This window comes from Lepus europaeus, chromosome 18, assembly GCF_033115175.1.
Source record: "Lepus europaeus isolate LE1 chromosome 18, mLepTim1.pri, whole genome shotgun sequence".
In the NCBI taxonomy this organism is placed as follows: Eukaryota; Metazoa; Chordata; class Mammalia; order Lagomorpha; family Leporidae; genus Lepus; species Lepus europaeus.
In genome coordinates this window covers 26,415,185-26,437,918 of record NC_084844.1, presented here as the reverse complement: position 1 = coordinate 26,437,918, position 22,734 = coordinate 26,415,185, and the positions used below count along the sequence as shown (strand labels likewise).

Genomic DNA, 22,734 nt, shown 5'->3' with positions numbered 1-22,734 from the left:
ACGGAGGCACTGGACCTTGAGACAGAGACCTGGACTCCACATCCTAGCATTCACTCAAACATCAAACCACAGGACTCTAGAAGAGTCATTTAACCCCCTCAGTTTCTTGACCTGTTTCCTGAACAGCAATGTTTGAAAATTAAGTAATAAGGAATTGTTATGATACACACGTAGCTGAAGATAATGCTTTCATATAGTCGAGGAAGCTGGTTATAGACAAATATGCTGCCAATTTTTCTGAATGTGACATAAGAATAATCACCTGTTTTCTTTTTAATATCCTTGTTGTATAAACCATATACCCTATACACAGAAATACATTTATAAACTGACAAGCCCAGACTTAAAAAAAGAATCTTGATACAGGATTTAAAACAAAGACCAAAAACTAGTTAAAAGTTCTTGAATGATCTTCTACAATATTATGTCATAGCTAGATAGAGAAAGATAGTGTTTATCAGAATAATATTCAGAATTTTCTACTACTGGAGAAATCTCCCAGGGATGTAAAAAATAAATTCTAGTTTACTGTACATCTTTGCTATTAAATGCAAAATTCAAATTTATTCATAACCACCCAAAATTGAAGCACCATTGTTTAAAACATTAAACTGGAAATCCTATAAAAATTAGTCTTGAACAGAACAAATTAGATAAAACTGTACACCAATACCTCTAATGATAGTGTACCTCTTATATTTAAAACAAGGGACTAGTTAAGAGTCAATAACTTTATTAGAAAAAGATTAATACTAGAACTTTTCAATGACAGAGACAATCAACTTTGTAACAGAAAGTCTGAGATACTTTATTTTTACTTCTAAATCCAAATGCTAAGTGTAGCAGTTGTAAAAATGGAATCCCACTTAGTTTGATTCACACAAATACTAACGTTTAATCCTGTTTTCAAAGTCCAAGAATGAAAACTTGCAAGTAAACACAGAGGAAGCCACATATTTAGGTAATATTTCTTAAAAAGTCTTACGGAAAAAAATATGATACAGGACCTAAGTTTTCAGTGGCATATATGCTAATAACACATGTTCTGAAATCTGGTAGGTCATGTCAGTCCTGAATTAATTTTTAATTAAAAAAACAAAAACAAAAACAAAAAAAACAAAAAAACAACTAACTGAGCTTTATACTTTTTCTATGCCACTATAGCTTTCTTTCACCTCATTTTAATGCCGATCTTCACTGCATGCCGCTTTCAGTATTCTTCCAAAAATCTTCGAACAGTAGTCCTACAATGCAAAATTTGGGGAAAAATGATAATTAGACAACATGTAAAAGGCAAAATTTTAAGACTAAGTGTTGGCCCAGTCACTAACTGCTAATTATAGTTAACATGTGTATAGGAAATGTTTGTATTATTTTTAGTAATGACGGCATCAGTGTGGTTCTTAAGGCCATGTGCCTGTGTATGCTTGCCTATGTGAATGGCTCACACAGATATATAACATTATATTGCTTTCCTACAAAAGGAATGCCATCATCATATCAACTAGTTGGTACTTCCTTTCATCAGGAAAATTTCTTCCCATGCCACTAGCCCAAAGAATGAACAGTTTATAGGTTTTAAGAACACATAAAAAATTGACTTTTAAATAGTTCTTTAAAAACCCAAATTCGTTCCATAAAGTTCATCAGTTTTTTGCGTATCAGACTGAAGGTATCTGTTCTTGCTATTCACCACTGCTTTAAATGTTATCAGCCAGTGACTATTCCTATTTACCTATGGCTGACTGCAAATTCTCCTACACAGTAGGAAATATTAAACACATACCTCTGAAAGACTTGAGAATTGCATTGAATGTAAGGCGAATAATATGAAGTGTATATTGTATTTAAAATTCTTTAAAGATATCTAATTCTGGGCACCACTGCATCCCTACATACAGTTGAAAAAAAATTCCATTCTGTTAACATTTAACTTTTTAAAATTTTCACGCAATACACAAAAAAACCCCTCTGCGCTTCTTGTAAAGAACAAAAAAGATACACAACAGTTAAGCGTAAAGATCACAGGCAATAGCATTCAAACATGGATGTGGGTAGAGAAAGGAGTACCTGGCATGAGTACCTGCTTAGTTTGACTGAATCCTTGATTTTTAAATTGGCTTTTCATGGGCCGCTCACAACACCAACGCTGTGTGAGGTATGGTAGTCAGCTGCAATAATTCATAAACCCTACACTTCCATCAATCCAATGCTACTGGCTCTCGAGTTACAGAACAAACTGCATTAGAATGCAAGGCAATAAAGCAAAAAACTAGAAACATCCTTGACAAAGAAATACTAGCAGTTTAATTAAAACAAAGTAGTCCAACATGTGCCTCAGAAATATTTAAGTTTTTAAAGCATATGTCTCTGCCAATGTACCAACACAAGATGGACTTAATACCAAAAAGAAAAAAAAAAAAAAAAACAGTTCAACCTTTTCATTTAAAAAAAAGAAATGACAGCAAAATCCCTAAAAAAAAAAAAAAAGGATAATTAACTTTTCAATGGTGACCATATTACAAATGTGGGGAATAGTTTCCAAAGAGGCACACTAATGGGGGGCACGAGTCTGCTACAAAATAGCTGAGACAAAACAATGTACCTCAAAATGTTTTGCAGGACTACACTGTCTTTTCCTTCAGAAGATGCTTTTGTATGTCTTCTTACTCGGCTTAGTTCCATCTTCATCTGTGCATACTTACGCTGCACTGTCAAACAGTAACAAAAAGCCCTAATCAAAGTGAGAAACAATACACTTACCTCTGTCTGATCTGAGGTCTTATCAGATCAGTTTTAATTGGACTGAGTGTCACCTTCAGATTTAATGTCTTCACTGGTCCCATTGACCTCATTCTTAGTATCACTTTCCTTCGAATCAGTGTTTGTCTCTTCGCTCTGTTTTTCTCGACTACTGGACTTCACGCTTTTTTTATCATCAGATCCCCTCTTTTCTGCCATAAAAGACATTGATAATGGATTTTAAAGTTAATTACCATCAATACATGAGTCTAAAAGATCAAACAATTGAGAGGTGAAAAACAATCATCTTCCACAGATTGTAACACAGTTTGATGAATTTACCAAAGTGATAACATTTTTTATTTACAGAGGAGGATTAAAGGAAGCAAAAGGTAAAATAGGGAGCAATTCCTTTTGCACTGCTGAATCTGAACTTTAAGTATAATTTTGGGTACAGAACATCAGAAGCATGAGGTCAAATTATTTAAATTAGAAGGGTAAAAACAGCAACCCTAAAAGGTAAATGTTTAAAAAGCATGTTTAATATAAACATATAATTATACATTATGTATGTATAATACATCATAAAAAATACAGACAAGCTTAATGCAAGAAAATGCATCTAAAATCCTAATCTAAGCAATTAACTTCTGGGCTTTGCTACAAAATTTATGCATCTGAAAGTTGTTTTTCCAAAAGGGGAAAATGATATTCAACTCAACTGCAAATAAAGAACTTTAGTTTCAACTTTTTCTTCTATTTTCTTTGGAAGAGTGAAACTTCAGGCTAGAAGCAAAAGTACTAGATGGAGTACAAATATTCCAGTTTTTACACTTCCAATCACTCCCCTAACAGGAGATCTGCAATGTTAAGCAATCTAGAAACGTGCTAGAAACATTATTTTCTCCCTTAAAACTAATAGCTGGTATAGTTTAGTAGTTCCTAAGGTGAAAAGAAAAAAAAAAAAAAAAAAAAAAAAAACTTTGAGAAGCAGAAGCCTCTCCTGAAACTGTAATCAAAATTATTAAGACCTAACACCAAATAACTTAGAGAGAGGGAAATGGAAACAAAACATAGCATATAGGTGCACCATAGAAATGTTAAGAACTGAGGATCTGGGGCTGGCACTGTGGCATAGAAGGTTAAGCCTCCACCTGCAATGTCATCATCCCATATGGGCACTGCTGGGTCCTGGCTATTCCACTTCCAATTCAGCTCCCTACAAATGCAGCACCTGGGATAGTGGTGGAAGACAGCCCAATTGCTTGGGCTCCTGCACCCACATGGGAGATCCAGATGAAGTTCCTGGCTCCTGGCTTTGGGCTGGCCCAGCCCTGGCCATTGCTGCCATTTAGGGAGTGAACGAGAAGACAGAACTCTCTCCACCACCCCTCTCTTTAACTCTGCTTTCAAATAAATAAATCTTTAAAAACGAACAAACAAAAGGGCCGGTGCTGTGGCATGGCAGGTAAAGCCACCGCCTACAGTGCTGACATCCCAGCTGCTCCAACTTCCAATCCAGATCTCTGCTATGGCCTGGGAAAACAGAAGACAGCCCAAGTCCTTGGGCCCCTGCACCCACATGGGAGACCCAGAGGAAGCTCCTGGCTCCTGGTTTCAGATCAGCCCAGCTCTGGCTGTTGCAGCTATTTGGGGAGTGAACCAGTGGACAGGAGCTCTCTCTGCCTCTGCAACTTTTTCAAATAATTAAAACAAAACAACAACAACAAAAAAACCAGAATCTTATGTGAATGAGGCACATTCAGTCCTTAACACTTTGCAAAATACAAAAAGCAATGTCCACATAGTTAATTGCAAGGCTTGCTTCAAGTCTGTCTGGTAGTGGAAACTATGCCAGTACAGTATGCTCTAACTGACCTTGTGGGAAAGTCCTCCCTTTGTGTCTTACAGGCTTATCTGGTACAAGGTAGCTTCAAAGAGGAAGTTCTGCTGCCCCGTGGAGGACTAGTCAGTCCAATAATCTTATCTTCTGCCCCTACATAAATATGGTACACCTTAATAGGCCTAAGGCTATCCAAAATCTGTGGAGGATTTAAGTATTATGGAATGAGAAAGGAAACTTTCTCAACAAAGAAAGCAAACTACACTGGCAGTTAAGATAGCTTTGTGTGAGAAACCATTTTTAATTTGTTGAATTAGAAAAACTGCTTCTATCACAGTACCTATAGTGCCTTGCTCTTAAAATTGCCATTATCAGATGCCTGCTACTACTCAGACCAGGGCTCCCAAGACCAAACTTCAGTCATTTATGTATTTAGGAATGCACAGATGCTACATGTCATTCTCAAATGCCAACAAATCTTACCACTTCTAAAAGAGATCCCAAAATTTAACTCAACTCCATTCAAGACAGCCCTGATGAAGTCTAACTACTTTTGTTCCTAAAGAAGCAACTAAACTATTTTAAGTGGCACAAATGCGGATTCAGAAGAGAGCAAAAGGAATACAGGATTAAGAAACTTCTCAAAACAGAAGGGATTAATTTGATCTCTGATATCCTTTACCTAGCTCATAAGAGTTGGCAGCTCACCCCAAAAATATGCAGAAAATCATACAAAAACTTGATAAAACTTTCTGAAAACTAATGTAACGTCAGTTAACCCTTTGAAGCAATTACCTTTGGAACCACAGAAGCAATTTTTTAAAAAGATTTATTTACTTAAGAGATAGTTACAGAGAGAGGGAGGGATAGACAGACAGGTCTCCCATCCGCTGGTTCACTGGTTCCAAAATGGCCACAACAGCTGGAACGGAGCTCAGCCAATCCAAAGCCAGGAGCCTCTTCTGGGTCTCCCATGTGGGTACAAGGGCCAAAGCAGTTGGGCCATTTTCTACCAGGCCATAGCAGAGAGCTGGATGAGAAGAGGAGCAGCCGGTACACGAACCGGGGCCCATATGGGATGTTAGCGCCACAGGCAGAGGCTTAGCCCCCTATGCCACAGCACTGGCCCACAGAAGCAATCTCTACATCTCCTAACAGAAGTTTAAAAATATTGTCCTCATTCTTATTTTAATGTTTGTTTCATCTTATAGAAAAGGGCAATATATGTTAAATACTTTAAAAACAGAGGTTGCCAGGCCAGCACTGTGGCATAGCGCCACATGGGCACTGGTTCGAGTCCTGGCTGCTCCACTTCTGATTCAGTTCCCCACTATTGTGCCTGGGAAAGCAGTGGAAGACAGTCCAAGTCTTTGAGCCTCTGCACCCAAATTAGAGACCCATAAGAAGCTCCTGGCTTCAGATCTGCCCAGTTTCAGCCGTTGTGGCCATTTGGGGAGTGAACCTCAGATGAAGACCTCTCTCTCTCTCTCTGCCTCTCAAATAAATAAATCTTAATTAAAAAAAACAGAGTTTGTACCTAGAAAGGGAAAAGAAAAGCAGAAGCCAAAAAACACATCCATTGTTTCTGCTGCTAGTTCTCCAACTCAGTATAACATAAACCTTAAATCTAACAAAACAGGACAGCTATAAAAAATATAAAACCAGTATAATAAACTCAAAAGGCAATATGTGTTTAATGTTGGAGATCAAACACAAACACAGGTAGGCAGGATGGGATGGAACAAGCAAAGCTGAGAACATTACAAGCAGGTCCTTTCTTGCATTCTTAAAACCATGCAAAGCCCAAGTCTGGTCAGTATAAAATGGAAGATGCTTAAAGAATCCAAAGAAAAGACAGACAGAAAACCCTGACGAAGAAATAATTATTGTTCAATAAAGGCAAAGCTAAAATATGAAACTACTATTGTGAAAACATGTCAAAAACAAAGTCTTATTTATTGTGCTAAAAGCACAGTAAAACCAAAGGAAAAGGGTATGGTAATACCTTACACATGTAAGGTATTCAACTTCGAAGAACTCATTAGTTACTAAGTGAATGCTGTAGATGAAGATCAATGCAACGAACAATGTACATTTACTTTGCATGACATATTATAAAACATCTCCAAGAATTTAAAAAAAAAAAATAGCCAATTACTAAGGTAAAAATTCCACAATCTAATAACCCTGAAAGGAAACAGAATGCCTGGAAGAATCTAGATGGAAAAATCTTTGGTTACCAACTGAAGGATGTAGTTTTTAATATGTTCTAAGGGAACACTAAGTCAACTCCCATTCTCAGAAATCAAAGCAGGAATGGTGGAAAAGTACACTAGTCTCCTACTGAATGGTGGATGGTCCTTTGAAGAGGAAAAGTACAGGCCGGTGCCGTGGCTTAACAGGCTAATCCTCAACCTTGCAGCGCCGGCACACCGGGTTCTAGTCCCGGTCGGGGCACCAATCCTGTCCCCGATGCCTCTCTTCCAGGCCAGCTCTCTGCTGTGGCCAGGGAGTGCAGTGGAGGATGGCCCAAGTTCTGGGGCCCTGCACCCCATGGGAGACCAGGAGAAGCACCTGGCTCCTGCCATCGGATCAGCACGTTGCGCCGGCCATAGCGCGCCTACCGCGGCGGCCATTGGAGGGTGAACCAACGGCAAAAAGGAAGACCTTTCTCTCTGTCTCCCTCTACTGTCCACTCTGCCTGTCAAAAAAATAAATAAATAAATAAAATTTTTAAAAAAAGAGGAAAAGGGCCGGCGCCGCGGCTCACTAGGCTAATCCTCCGCCTTGCGGCGCCGGCACACCGGGTTCTAGTCCCGGTCGGGGCACCGGTCCTGTCCCGGTTGCCCCTCTTCCAGGCCAGCTCTCTGCTGTGGCCAGGGAGTGCAGTGGAGGATGGCCCAAGTGTTTGGGCCCTGCACCCCATGGGAGACCAGGAGAAGCACCTGGCTCCTGCCATCGGATCAGCGCGGTGCGCCGGCCGCAGCGCGCTACCGCGGCGGCCATTGGAGGGTGAACCAACGGCAAAAGGAAGACCTTTCTCTCTGTCTCTCTCTCACTGTCCACTCTGCCTGTCAAAAATAAAAAAAAAAAAAGTAAAAAAAAAAAAAAAAAAAGAGGAAAAGTACAGCTGGAAACCAAACTCTGGCTGGGTCTGGAGAAAAGGGTGGTGGGGGGCAGTGCTGTGGCATGACAGGTAAAGCCATTCCCTGTGATACTGGTATTACATATGGGCACTGATTTGTGTTCTGGCTGCTCCACTTCCCATCCAGCTCCCTGCTGATGTGCCTGGGAAAACGGGAAGATGGCCTAAGTATTTGGGTCCCTGCAGCCATGTGAGAAGCTCCTGGCTCCAACCTGGCTCAGCTCTAGCCATTGTGGCCATTTGGGGAGTGAACCAGCAGATGAAGATATCTCTGCCTCTGCTTCTCTGTAACTCTGCCTTTCAAATAAATTACCTTGGAAAAAGGAAAAAAAACGTCAGTGGGGAGATAAGGGTATGAAAACAGTCTCTTAATGAACTGAATTCTCTATAAACTAACCTTTATCCTTGGATTTTGTATCTTGTTCTCTGTCCCGACTTTTGCTCCTGTGCTTATATGACTTTCGATCCCGGCTTTTTGACCTCCTTCGATCCCGGCTGCGAGATCTATGTTTTCTTTCTGATCTGTCGTGGCTTCTGCTTCTTCGTCGATCTCTACTTCTTAATTTAACCAAAAAAGAAAACAACTTCAGCAGGTATTACAACACAGAAAGTCCTTGCAGAAGGACTGTTGAACAATTAACAAGATTAAGCAAAACTTAAAACAGTAAAACTGACTTCTTTTTAAGTCTTCTTATAATCAGTGAGAAAAGGAGCATTTTAAGAGGCCATCTGGTATGATGACTTCCTAAAAAGATTTGTGTAAAACCTCTTAAGTACAAAATAGCAAACTTCCCTGAAGATGGAACCAATCACTGACTTACCTCTCATAATCTATCCTAGCACTTAAGGATACAGTCCTCAACTTATCATAGATCAATTTTACACTGGCATGAAAGTGCTTTGTGCTTAGTAGAAACCCTGTTTTGAATTCTGATCTCTTCCCGAGTCAGTGATACATGGTACAAGACTCACCAAAATCAGCCAACACTCTCTAGTGAACTGTGTTGCTAAACTATGATGTCCAGTAGGTTACAGTAATTAAATGCATTATCAATGTACAGTATTTTCAACTTAAGATGATGGGTTTATCAGGACATGACACCATCAAAAGTGGAGGAATTCCTAGACTTAGAGCTTCCCAAGTACACCATTCTAAGGGTTTATTGCCTATTTATGATGCGCAGGATATTGTCGCATGTGCTACATGTACCTGCTTCGCCTTCTTTCTCTACTTCGTGATCTTTTGTGGTCCCGAGACCTGCTACATCTTCGGTCAGAAGTGCGGCTTGAGTGCCTACTTCTTGAACGACTTCTCTTTCTTCTTTCTCTGTCACGAGCCCTTTCTTTCTCTCTCTCTTCCTCTTCTCTTCGTCTTTTTCTTTCTCTTTCTTCTCTTTCTCTCTCCCGCTCTTTCTCTCTCTCTTCTCTTTCTTGTTTCTCCTTTTTAAGGCGTTCATCACGATCAGGTTCTTCGGTTCTTTTTCTTAACTTTTCCTAAGTAAATTGAGTTGGATTCTTGTAACTATAACCTTAAGGACACTGTCAAACCATGATACAATGAAGCAATTTGTATGCCAATTTATGAAATTCGGTGCCTTTAAGGCAGGGGTGGGGAAAGCTTTTGCTGCAGAGGGCCATTTGGTTATTTATATCACATCATTTGCAGGCCATACAACATATTAACTGAAAAATTAGCTTCCTGGGGCCAGCACTGTGGTATCATGGGTAAAGCTACCACCTGCAGCATCAGCATCCCATATGGGCGCCGGGTTTGAGTCTCAGCTGCTCCACTTCTGATCCAGCTCTTGATATGGCCTAGAAAGCAGAAGATGGCCCAAGTGCTTGGACCCTGCACCCTGTGGGAGACCCAGAAACTCCTGGCTCCTGATCAGTGCAGCTCTGGCCATTGCAGCTGAGTGACCTAGTGGATGGAAGAACACCCCCAACCCCCGCCCCTCAAATAATTAAAAAAAAAAAAAAAAAAAAAAGTGCAGCTCTGAAGCTACAGTATCACTTCAAAAAAATTAGCCTGCTATAGATTTACTGAATTTCAAATCCTACCTGTAGCTGCCCTGGCAGAGCCAGAGCAAATGGTTTTGTGGACCTTACACTGGTGGGACTTTCCCCACCCCTGCTTAAGGGAAATATAGAAAATCTGATACCAACTATACAAATATGATATCATTACTTAACTAAATCCTCAAGAATCTTCTCCCCAAATTTCAAATATTTTGAAGAAAGCACTTTGATAGTTTGGTGAGTAGCAGAATTTCATGGGGATTATCACTGCTTCAAGTAATTATATACATTGGCAAAATACCAAGAAGCTTACATCTCCATGTTTTACCAAAATATAGTTATTTAAAAACTTACTTTTAATTCTTCTACAGTAGCTTTTATTTTGGCGTAGCCCATGTGCTGTTTTCCCATCAAATGGTCATCTACTCGGGACTGGGCATCTCCTACTATCAAAAAAGCTCCACACACTTCACAAACTTCCATTTGTTTTTCTTGGGCAGCAAAACTTTCAATTGTCTGAAATGATAAGTCAGTTTATAAGGGTATCTGAGGAAAAAAGAACAAACCCCCCAAAAACTTAACACTCAGAACAGATGTCTAGTGTATGTGCGATCACCATTTTCCATTCTCTAAAGCCATAATACTGGTCAGCTTTTGGAGAGGTAAATACAGCAAGAACAACCAACTTGACATATCATCCAGTGATGAGACCCATTGCTCAACTTTACTGACCGCCCACATCACCTTGAAAACTTACTACCTTTTAGAAAGCTATTTTAGTCTAAATTCATTTCTCGCTTAGATTCAACAGGTATGGTATCTATATTCAAAAATCATTAAGGAACTGAATTCACTGAGTATAATCTGAACCCTTACTCAGTACTTGGAAACCAATGACCAATAAGAAATCTAAAATATATATATTTTTGAATATTTTTAATTCCTGAATTAAAAGAAAGAAGGTAGAAGATATTTTTAAAGAGTGTCAAATTTTAACCAACATGTACTGAGCATTTTTAACAAAAATGAAAATACAGGGTAGGCATTGTGGCATAGAGGTTATGACACAACTCAGGATGGATATCTGCATTCTCTATCAGAGCACTGGTTCAAGCTCTGGCTCAAGCTCTGGCTCCTCCACTTCCAACCGAACTTCCTGCTAAAGTGCCTGGCAGCAGGTGATGGCCCAAGCACTTGTGTTCCTGCCACTCATATGGAAGTGGATGGAGTTCTGGGCTCAAGGTCTGGCCTAGCGCAGCCCTGGCTGTTGCAGGCACTGCAGAGTGAACCAGCAGATGGGAGATCTATCTGTGTTGCGCTGCCATTTAATGAAAATAAAAATTTTCAATAACTGAAAATGAAACTCAGACTCGAACAAGCTTGATTAAGGCACAGGTTCTTCAGTCAGTATCCAGAGCCTATTTTCGTAAATAAAATTTCACTGGAATACAGTCACATCTATTTGTTCATATGTTGTCTGAGGTTACTTTCACGACATAAAGACATGGATGGGTTTAATAGCCTCCAGAGACTGTGTGGCCTGCAAACCTGAACTATCCACTATATGGCCCTTTAAGAAAAAGTTGGCTGGATCTGAATTTGGGACATCAGAAAACTGTTTTCTAAAGTTATGAAATATGAATAGGTCCTAAGTAATTCACAGCAAACACCTGAGTAATGTATAAGAAGGTTGTCACTCACCGAGGTTGTAGATCTAAGCAATTCTCTCTCTTCTTTTAGCTGTTCAACCAATTTCATCATTCCCTGGGCTTCTTCTACCTTTCCTTCAGATCCTAATTCTTCAATCTAGAAAAGCCAGAGGGAAAAAACAGTCAAGACTCCTTTTTGGGGCCAGCACTGTGGTACAGCGGATAAAGTCACCACCCACAATGCTGGCATCCCACATGGGCACCAGTTTAAGCCTGGCTGCTCACTTTCAATCCAGCTCCCTGCTAGTGTGCCTGGGAAAGCAGGGGAGGATGCTCCAAATCCTTGGACCCCTGCATCCATGGAGACCCAGATGAAGCTCCAGGCTTCTGGTTTTGGATTGGCCCAGCTCTGGCCACTGTAGCCATTTGGAGAGTGGACCAGCAGATAGAAGACATTTCTTTCTTTCTCTACCTCTCTGTAACTGCCTTTAAAATTAAAAAAAATTAAACACAAACACACACACCCCTTTAAAAAAAAAAAAAGACTCCGTTCTAAACATGGATTTCAAAACATTCAATGAAGGGGCTGGTGTTGTAATGTGCTGGGTAAAGCACTGCCTGTAATACTGGCATCCCACACAGATGCTGGTTCGTGTCCCAACTGCTCCACTTCCAGTCCAGCTTCCTGTTAATGTCCTGGGAAAGCAGAAGATGGCCCAAACGTTGGGACCCCTACAACCCATGTGGGAGGCTCAGATGAAGCTCCTGGTTTTGGCCTGACCTAGCCCTGGCCACTGCAACCATTTGAGAGTGAACCAGTGGATGGAAGAACTGTCTTTCCCCTTCTCTAACTCTTTCAAATAAATAATCTTTTAAAAAATTTCATGGAAAATACACTTTTTTTTTTTTTTAATTTACCTGACAGAGTAATAGAAAGAGAGAGAGAAAAAGGTCTTCCTTCCATTGGTTCACACCCCAGATGGCCGCCATGGCCAGCACTGCACCAATCCGAAGCCAGGAGCCAGGTGCTTCCTCCTGGTCTCCCATGTGGGTGCAGGGGCCCAAAGCACTTGGGCCATCCTCCACTGCCCTCCCGGGCCACAGCAGAGAGCTAGACTGGAAAAGGAGCAACCAGGACTAGAATCCGGTGCCCATATAGGATGCCAGCGCCACAGGCGGAGGATTAACTGAGTGAGCCACGGTGCTGGCCCACATCATCTTTTAATTCCATTTTCCCATCAACTTTCTGAAGTACTCTAGTATTTTCTTTATTCCCCAAGCTTCACGATTTAGGTTTGGTTTTGCTTCATTTATTGAATCCTAAGATTTTTAAATAATTCTACGTATAACTGACATACAATAAAATGAGCATTTTTAGGGTGCGTAATTCAACTCTGTACCAATGGATACAACCATAATAAAATCATCACAGCCATCTAGATAATGAACATTTTCACCATCCGAAGAGGTCTCTCTCCTGCCTGGATTTAAGTATCTACTCCACCCTCATTCTCATACATATTCCTAAGGAACCACCCATCTGCTTTCTGTCACTATAGATTAGTTTTAATTTTCTCAAATTTTATATAAGTGGAGTTACACAATATTCATTTTTTGGTCTAGCTTCTTTCACTAAGTCTAAAATTCATTCATACTGTTTTATGTATTTACTTTTTATTACTGAGTAACACTCCACCTTATAGATACATAATTTAATGACTCATTCCCCTGTGAATGAACATTTGTGTTGTTTCCATGTAGGGCTTTTTTTTTCAGGGGAGGGGGCATTATGAACTAATAGTATTGAGCATCTTTCCATGTTTTTTGCCATCCATGTCTTCAGTGGTAAGTCTCTATTCCAAGTATTTTCGGACATCAATGTGCACCATTCTCACCTGCTGCAGGAGCACATCAATTTTGTCTGTTAGAACCTGAATTTTTTCTTCATTTTTACCTGTTGGGCCAGCTGCCTGTTGAAGATAATAAACATACTATCAACAACAACAAAAAACAGGAGAAACCAAAATTAAATATCCAGATTCTCATATATCATACATAACATTTACATTTAATAATTAAAATGTTTAATCCCAAGGATAGTAACTCAATTATCTTCAAATTCTGCTAGTCATATATCACCAGTTACTGCTTTTTAAAGAGAAAAGGCCTTATGATACCAAACATCCTAATAAAAGCTAAAAGAAATTTGATATCATTGTAAAAGAGTAAAGTAATGAACAAGGGAGGTCACTGGGCCTCCAGAGAACACAGGTCGCTTACAGAGACTAAATCCATTTTACACTTACTTACCCCAGAAGACTGCTGGTTTTGAGATAAGGCCAAACGAGCATGGCCTCGTCGAATTCTTCGTTCTACTTCTGCAAGTAAGCTCTGTAAATATCGCAAAAAATCTCTCTCATAGCCAACTTTCATAAAACGAGAACTCTTCTCATACCTGATAAAAAGAAAATAAACACACACAACTTTCCAAGAATTCATCCATTATAGCTCACATATTCTAACTAGTCGCAAGGACTTGTTTTTAGGCTGATGAACAAAAACTGGTGCATATGGAATGAACTGCTGATTGTCCTTCATCCTAGTGAAGGGAAGGCAGTGTACTTCATTGTTTGGCTAAGAGCACAGGCTTTACACAGCGGTACGACAGCCACCTCTGCCACCATACTGGATCTGTGACTCTGGACCAGTCTCATCTATAAACCTGGAGCCGCTAAAAACCAAATGTGTGAAAGGGGAGGGGGAAAAAAAAAAGCTTGGCATATGATATGCACTCAGATGATGGCTAGTATCATTATTAAAGTCACATAGCTTTATTCCTACTCCCAGTGTTCAGACCTCTATTATATATTCATATTAAGTTTTTTTTTTTTTTTTACAGACAGAGTGGACAGTGAGAGAGAGACAGAGAGAAAGGTCTTCCTTTTGCCGTTGGTTCACCCCACAATGGCCGCTGCAGCTGGTGCATCTCGCTGATCCGAAGCCAGGAGCCAGGTGCTTCTCCTGGTCTCCCATGCGGGTGCAGGGCCCAAGCACTTGGGCCATCCTCCACTGCCTTCCCGGGCCATAGCAGAGAGCTGGCCTGGAAGAGGGGCAACCGGGATAGAATCCGGCGCCCCAACCGGGACTAGAACCCGGTGTGCCAGCGCCGCAAGGCGGAGGATTAGCCTGTTAAGCCACGGCGCCGGCCAAATTATCTCTTTAATCCATATTTCTTTTAAACTAAATAATGATTAGGAAAACAACTCAACAACTTACTGTTTTCGTAGATTTTCATCATGAATTTTTTCACAAGGACCTGGAAAAAATATGGTATATATATGTGAATGTATCAATTATTTAATATTAACAACGTTTTCTCTTGACCAAAATATTTTTAAAAAGGAAAATGATCCTTTGATCACTGAGTAGTCTGTAGATACCTAAGTTGACCCTACTAAACCATGAAGCATTATGCCCAAATACCACATGGAAATTGGTCTCCTGGGTCTCCCAGTTCAGTAATAGGAACAGAAGAAAGGAAGGGATGGCAGACATGAGAAGAAAAGAAACTGCTTCTTACTGCTATCAAAGAAAACTCTGATGGAGTAGATCTCTGGTTCAAACCACCATAGCCATTTTATTATTTTCAAATACTTGCACATAAAGTCAAACAAGGCAAGACGAGCACACTAGTAGTCCTACTCCTTCTCATCTCTAAAAAGCAACCAATTTTGACTCTTTCAGCTATTTCTGAAATTTACTTCCATATTTATAATATAATTTGTATGCTTACTTTTCTTGGTTTATCAATCTATTGTTCAGCAAAATTTCAGGTTTGTATTTTGACTATGTCAATGTTGTTCACTGTCAGTCTAAACAAAAGATGCATTATATTTTTCTTGGAATTTTTTTAATAGCTTAGTTTTCTATGTATCTACTTCCAAATTCTTCTCAAACACTTTAGCTCAGTGATAAAACTATCTCTAAGTTTCTCTTAAGCTTCAAAATATATCAGATAATCATTTCATTTTCTTCCATCTGTTTCACTTCAATCTGGGATGCTTATCTTTGACTACCTCAATTTTCTAAGCTCACTAAAATCATCATCTGGAAGAATTCCTTTTCTGTTCTGTACTGGATACAGTTCACTAACTCTAGTTTTGCTCTTATTCTTCTTTGTTTACACAAATGTTTTGGGGAAGTTTACTTAGAAAAGGTCCATAGGAGATACTTTTTACCTTTACACTTTGATGTTTAGCTAGTAACAAAAATGTAATTTCTTTTTCAAAGATTTGAAAGCCAGAGTTACAGAGAAAGAAGGAGAGACAGAGATGTTCCATTTGCTGGTTCACTCGCCAAATGGCCACAGCGTTCAGGGCTGGGCCACATGAGCCAAGAGCTTCATCCGAGTCTCCCATGTGGGTGGCAAGAGTCTAACCAATTGGGCCATCGTGCCCTGCTTTTCCCAGGCCATTAGCAGGTGCTGGATCTGAAGTGGAACAGCTGGGAACTGATGCCCATATGGAATGCTGGCAATGCAGGCAGTGGCTTTACCTGCTATGCCACAACACCTCCCCAAAAATGTACTTTTACTCAGAACCTGAGGTGTTTCTCCGATGTCTTCAGGCTTCCTAAGTTGTTGTTGGTTTTTTTTTCTTTTTTTTTTTTCTTTTACTTGTATGTAAACGGTTTAATAGGGAACCCAATTAATGGGCTTCCATCTCCGCTAAGTCATCCATTTTGTTGCATATTTTATTTTAAACGCTTAAGGGGTAGAACAAACTGGTAAGTTTAAATCTGGATACATTATCTAAATCTCCCATTACCCCCAATGAATTATAGATGAAAACTGATTTTGTCTGGTCCCAATTGGCTATTACTAATCATTTTTGTTTCCAAGATAATTCACAAATAAGATTGTTTGAATTTCCCCCCCCACACTGGAATGTAGACCAGACAAGCTTAACCTGCAACTTCAGATCTAAAGAAGCGTTAGTGCCTGTTTAAGCTTCAGTAGGAAAGCTGTCTTCTTGGCTCAGCTGAATGCAAGAAGGCACAAAGAAGTTCTTTATCATTGTGTCTGAAGTAATTCCAGAATCTTGCATCTCATACCAATCACTGAATGACATCATGTAATAAATAGCTGGCCTCTGAAAATCATTAAAAGCAGACGGTTCGTGGAAGGAGTCTGCTCCCATGTTATCAAAGATAAGCCAGTCTCCCACATTCAGCTCAGGAACAAGACAGTGTTCCACAATTAGATCAAGCTCATCACTGACAGGCCATTCTGATTCACAATCCTATGGTCTACATAATTCTCGTGCCTTCTGAAAGTTCACAAAGATGTGCCTCAGAATGTAAACCTTTTTCATCTATGTGCCGATCATTTGAAGGACTCACTCAACCTGGAGATGTCATTCAGTATTCCAAATTTTTTTAAATGTTATTTCTTTGTGAATCTCCTCCCCATTTTATGAAACTATTACTCAAGTATTGGACTGATTTACAACTTTTTAAAATTTTTAATGTCTGTCCAACATTCCAGCAAATTTCCTCTATTTTTTTCCTTATTTCTCTGAAGATACTACATTTAGTTAAGATTTGAAGAAAAAATTCTTCTGCTTCTCTCATAATCTCTAATTCCTTTAAATTATCCACCCCTTGCCTCTACTTCATGTGGAAGGTTTTTTTTTCAGTGTCTGGCTGGTGTTCCTTGGCAGGCAATTGATTAATAGACACTTCCAAAATCTGACTAACCTGTTATGCATAAGCAGTGTTTGTCAACTAACGGGCTTTAGCACAGGAAAGTTAGGCAATAATTCTTTAAGGAGATACTTCAAGGATCAGTACCTGTAGAGATCACTTCTCTGGAACTGTTCACTTTCTCTAGGGAAGAATCCTCTTCTACCTGGGGAAAAACATCTGGCTGTATCCTTCCAGGAATAGGGCAGAGGAAAACCCCACTATTAAGAATACAGATTCATTTAATCTTTTTTACAATCTCACTTATACTCACTACTGCCCTGTGCTCTGGTCTGGGATCTCCAAATCTAAACTCTTTCAGCCCTAATGTGTTCTTCATGCTCTAAGGCAGGCACTGTGTATAATAAATTAATGATAACGCTTAACATATCTATGATGATACTAGCTCTGTATCATCCTTGAAAGAATTGAGAAAATCCTCAATTATTTGTTGCATTTCATGGTTCATATAACCAGAGTGTCTCAGGGTTGATTTCTCCAGAAAATAACCCTCTGTTCTCCTGGGGCATAGGGAAGGAAAGGCAGGATCAAGAGACGCACAGGACCACCTAAACTAATGACTCTCTACCAGGGGCAATTTTGTTTCCCAGAGGACACTTAGCAATGCCTGAAGACATTTTTGTCTGTCCCAACTAGAAGGTGCTACTGGCATCCATCTAGCAGGCAGAGGCCAAGGATGCTGCTTAACATCCTATAATATTAGAGAACAGCCTCCCCAAAAACAGTTTCAAAAAGGTCAATAGTGTCAAGGCCGACACTCATTCTCAGCCCCATTACTCAACCCTGCCTTTTGTGGTACCTGGTGCTTCCAAATCCTGAGCCTGTCCAAGGTTCTGCTGATCAAACACTTGCTTCTGTTAAGCATCCCCTTCTGCAGGCTTTTAGGATACAGGTTTCTCTGCTCTGTTGAGTTTGCTGCTACTTCTCCATCCACTTGTCATCTTCCAAAAATTTGCTGACATCTCTAACATTATCGCCTCTTCCATTTACATCATTTAAAAAGTTTTTCATTTTAGTGTGGTTTTGAGAGGGAGTGGAAATAGACATGTATGTTTAATTAAACCATATTTAACCAGACTAACATTAAAATTCAAGTAAGCAAGCCAATAAGAAATTACTTAGCAATCTTTAAGAGCTTTTCAGAATTATAAAGAACCATTTTCTTAAAAAAAAAATCACAAAATGATGACAGTTATAAGGAAAATTTACTTACCAAGATCAGAACGAGTATTTGTGAACAATTCCGCAGGACAAAAACCACAGAGGTAATATTTACAAACCTAGAAAGGAAAAAACAAAGAAATACTTAACTTCATATTGTAAAAAGATGCCCAAGTAATTATTTTCTCATTTCTTGAAATATCCATCTTTCAACCAAGTTAAATATAAAGACAATTTCACTTGTTGAACTACACTCATACTAATTAGGTAAATTAGTGACTTTCACACTCTTCTATTTTAATACAAGGAAAGATGTGTGGGTCTGACACAGTTAACAGTATTTTCTACTATCAAATTTTTTAAAAAAAGATTTACTTATCTGAAAGGCAGAGTTAGAGAGAGAGAGACAGACAGACAGACAGATCTTCCATGCACTAGTTCACCCCCCAAAATGGTCACAACAGCTAGGGCTGGGCCAGGCTGAAGCTAGAAGCTTCTTCCCAGTCTCCCACCTGAGTACAGGGGTCCAAGCACTATGGCCACTTTAGGCTGTTTTCCCAGGTGCATTAGCAAGGGAGCTGGATCGGAAGTGGAGCAGCTGGGACTTGAATTGGCACCCTTATGGGACACTGGCATCACAGGTAGCAGCTTAATCCACTATGCCACAACAATGGCCCCTATCTTTAAAAAAAAAAAAAAATTCCATTTATTTGAAGGCAGAGTAGCAGAGAGGAGGAGAGAAGAGAGAGAGATCTTACATCTGCTGGTTTACTCCCCAAGTGGCTCCAAAAGTCAGGCCAAAGCCAGGATCCAAGAGCTCCATCTGGGTCTCCCAAATGGGTGGCAGGGGCCTAAGTACTTGAGCCATCATCTGGCGCATTAGCAGGAATGCTGAATCAGAAGCAGAGGTGGGTATCCCAATGAAGTAGGCAGGCATACAGGCTAAAATTAGATTTGTGGACTGGAAGACCACGCCTTCGCTCCGCCCCCTGTGTGACCTCATTCCCCTACCTGGCCACACCTGGGTGCCCACCAGCCAATCAGGTTAATTAACCACTCCCCTTTGGAAATGGGTTAAAAGCTGGGCCTCTTGCAAGGAGGAGGCTTGCTGTAGCCCCGCACCTCCAGGGCGCTTGGCCTTTGGGCCATGTGCTCTAGGCTTCCTGGCCCAGATGCTCATCCAGGTGGCTGGTTCCTGGTGCTTGGTATGAACCCCTATTCACCTCCCTCTCTTAAATAAAGCTCTCACTCTCCTATGCATCTTTCTCACTAAATAAAAGCTTAAAACGTACCATGCTGCCTCGTTTATCTGTGCCGGTATTTAGAATTCTTTTCTAAATATTAGTCAAGAACCCTCTTGGGCTTATTAATATCGAGGATTTAGTAATAAGCCTGTGGTGAAATCGTAAGGCACCCCAAATTCCGGTAGCACATGTGGCACCCCAGACAGCATTTCTATGGAACTTTAAGGGGCCACATTTCAATGTAAATTTTAGGGGGTCTTCTCCGATTTCACCAAGAGGCAGCTTGACTCAAACTATACCCATTTTTACACACAGGTCTCATACCTTCCCCTGAGGTTGGGGCTGAAAGTCCCAACTCTCTTTTGTCTTGGTCTTTTCTTTGACCAGCACCATCCCAAAGCAATCCAGCTGCTACCAACCAGCCAAACACTAGCATACAAAAAGAATACTAAGCATACAAAAAAGAATACGAAGCATATGAAAGAGATACTATCACTTCAGAGACAGCTCAAGTTAAACTGGTGCCAAGTATCTACTACAGAACCTAATTTCCTCTTATTCAAAGAGGATATAATAGAGTTAAGCCTCCGCCTGCAGTGCTGGTTCCTCTTCACTTCCAATCCAGCTCCCTATTAATGACCTGGGAAATGAGAGGAAAATGGCCCAAGTACTTGGGCCCCTGCACCCATATGTGAGACCCCGAAGAAGCTCCTGGCTTTTGCCTGGCCCAGCCCCAGCCATTGCGGCCATTTGGGGAGTGAACCAGCAGATGGAAGTTCTGTTTCTTTCTACCTTTCAAATAAACAGATCTTTTAAAAAAGGAGACAGAGGGGCCAGTGCTGTGGTGCAGCAGGTGAATCCACCGCCTGCAGTGTCGCCATCCTATATGGGTGTCAGTTCTAGTCCCAACTGCTCCACTTCAGATCCAGCTCTCTGCTATGACCTGGGAAAGCAGTAGAAGATGGCCCAAGTGCTTGGATCTCTGCACTGGTGTGGGAGACCCAGAAGAAGCTCCTGGTTTTTGATGAGCTCAGCTTCAGCCGCTGTGGCTGTTTGCGGAATGGAACAGTGGATGGAAGATCTTTCTGTGACTCTACCTTTCAAATAAATAATTTTTAAAAAAGATAGAGATGGTATCTCATACTAGTCTAGTGAAGATTAACTATGTATGTTTATTAACCTGGAAGAAAAGGGCAAATTACCCTGAATTTTAACTACTGATGAGACATGTCTATATGTGGACTAATCAGGAATACCTTGTTTAGTCTGATTCCATCTGAGAGAAGAAAACTGAGATCAACCACATGACCTACCCTGAACATGCAGCTACTTTAATAAATCCAGACTACAACCCATTTTGCCAATCCAGTATACTCTTTACACTCTTCACTGCTTACTATTTCACCTTTTAACTGATACATCAAAATTATCTGTTACTCTATTTAATAATTTCTATACCTAAACTTTTTGCTTAACTCTCCTGAGGGATTGAAGATGCTTAACTAAAAATGCAAAAAAGAAATACAAGAAAAACTGGTAGTACATATGTGGATGCTGCAAATGAAGCTGTCAGTGACCAAAAAAAAAAAAAAAAAACCTGTAGCAAATTAAGCTGCTGCCTGCGATGCCGGTATCTCATATCAGAGTGCCAGTTCAAGTCCCGGCTCCTCTACTTTCAACCTAGCTCCCTGCTAAAGCACCCGGGAAAGATGGCCCAAGTGCCCTGCCACCCACATGGAAGACCAAGATAGAGTTCCAGACCCCAGCTGCTGGAATCATTTGGGATGTGAACCAGTGGGTGAAAGATTTCTCTCCCTTACAAATAAATCTTTAAAACACAGAATTCATTTACGTGTAGACTTAATCAAGTTAATTGCTAACATCTTTGAATGCCAGCACTCTGCATTTAATAGTAATCCCTGAAAGAAACATTTTCAGACAAGTCTTTAAAATGTCCACCATGGACCTAGATAACTGATAATCAAAGGTGAGAAGCACTGATAACATTGGGGGGGGGGGGAGTAAGCGGTGGGGGGAAGAGGCCAACACCAGATTTCTGTGAAAGTAACTGTGATCTACAATCTTAATAAATTGATAAATTTAAAGTAACAGGCCGGCACTGTGGCTCACTAGGCTAATCCTCCACCTGCGGCACCGGCTTCCCGGGTTCTAGTCCCGGTTGGGGCGCCAGATTCTGTCCCGGTTGCTCCTCTTCCAGTCCAGCTCTCTGCTGTGGCCCAGGAGTGCAGTGGAGGATGGCCCAAGTGCTTGGGCCCTGCACTCGCATGGGAGACCAGGAGGAAACACCTGGCTCCTAGCTTCGCATCAGCGCAGTGCGCCGGCCGCGGCAGCCATTGGAGGGTGAACCAATGGCAAAGAAAGACCTTTCTCTCTGTCTCTCTCTGTAACTCTACCTGTCCCCCCCCCAAAAAAAAAAAAAAAAAGTAATAACCAGCAGCATTTGAAGAGTTCAGTCTCATCAACAGTTTTAATTACCAGTTAAAAGAGTGTAGATATATTGTAAATATAACTAGAAAGTTTTGATCGGGGCCAGCACTGTGGTGCAGCAGGTATAGCAGCTGCCTGCAGTGCAGGCATCCTATATGGGTGCCGGTTCGAGTCCCGGCTGCTCCACTTCCCATCCAGCTTTCTGCCATGGCCTGGGAAAGCAGTAGAAGACGGCCCAAGCAAGTCCTTGGGCCTCTGCACCCATGTGGAAGACCTGGAAAAAGCTCCTGGCTTCGGATCGGCGCAGCTCTGGCCATTGCAGCCATTTGCAGAATGAACCAGCAGATGGAAGACCTCTCTCTCTTTCTCTGTAACTCTGACTTTCAAATAAATAAATAAATCTTTGGGGGAAAAAAAAAGTTTTGATCACAAGTTTCCCTAAGCTTAAACAAAATCAAATCATCCTGCTAATGGGCCTGGGAAAGCAGCAGAAGATGGCCCAAGTATTTAGGCCCCTGCCAATTGCATGGGAGACCAGGGTGGGGTTCCTGGCTCCTGGCTTCAGTCTGGCCCAGCCCCGGCTGCTGCAGCCAACTGAAGCATGAAGCATGAAGCAGTGGATGGATTTCAAATAAATGAAATCTTTTTCAAAAAAACTTTAAAAAGTACTTCCAGACACTTTCCCAAAATCCCCTCCCACCCACCCTTCTCTGTTATTCC

At 40.8% G+C, this 22,734-nt stretch overlaps 1 protein-coding gene across 7 annotated transcripts in view; it reads right to left on the bottom strand.

The window, feature by feature from the left end:
• Positions 1–716: 716 nt before the first annotated feature.
• Positions 717–22,734, bottom strand: part of LUC7L3 (LUC7 like 3 pre-mRNA splicing factor) — a 30,473-nt gene continuing 8,455 nt past the window's right edge. Inside the window, exons 1-12 of one of the 7 annotated variants that reach the window (XM_062175498.1) lie at positions 18,375–18,441; positions 17,961–18,140; positions 17,249–17,306; positions 14,675–14,714; positions 13,709–13,853; positions 13,294–13,368; positions 11,451–11,555; positions 10,104–10,265; positions 8,941–9,224; positions 8,128–8,288; positions 2,817–2,954; positions 717–2,711 (exon numbers count right to left, since the gene is read on the bottom strand). In XM_062175498.1, the coding sequence (XP_062031482.1) occupies positions 2,497–2,711; positions 2,817–2,954; positions 8,128–8,288; positions 8,941–9,224; positions 10,104–10,265; positions 11,451–11,555; positions 13,294–13,368; positions 13,709–13,853; positions 14,675–14,714; positions 17,249–17,306; positions 17,961–18,026 (1,449 nt within the window). In that variant the 5' untranslated portion in view covers positions 18,027–18,140; positions 18,375–18,441 and the 3' untranslated portion in view covers positions 717–2,496. Of the gene's footprint in view, positions 2,955–8,127; positions 8,289–8,940; positions 9,225–10,103; positions 10,266–11,450; positions 11,556–13,293; positions 13,369–13,708; positions 13,854–14,674; positions 14,715–17,248; positions 17,307–17,960; positions 18,141–18,374; positions 18,442–22,734 lie in introns of those variants that run through there. The other 6 variants (XM_062175501.1, XM_062175500.1, XM_062175503.1 and 3 more) reach the window with 6 other exon arrangements.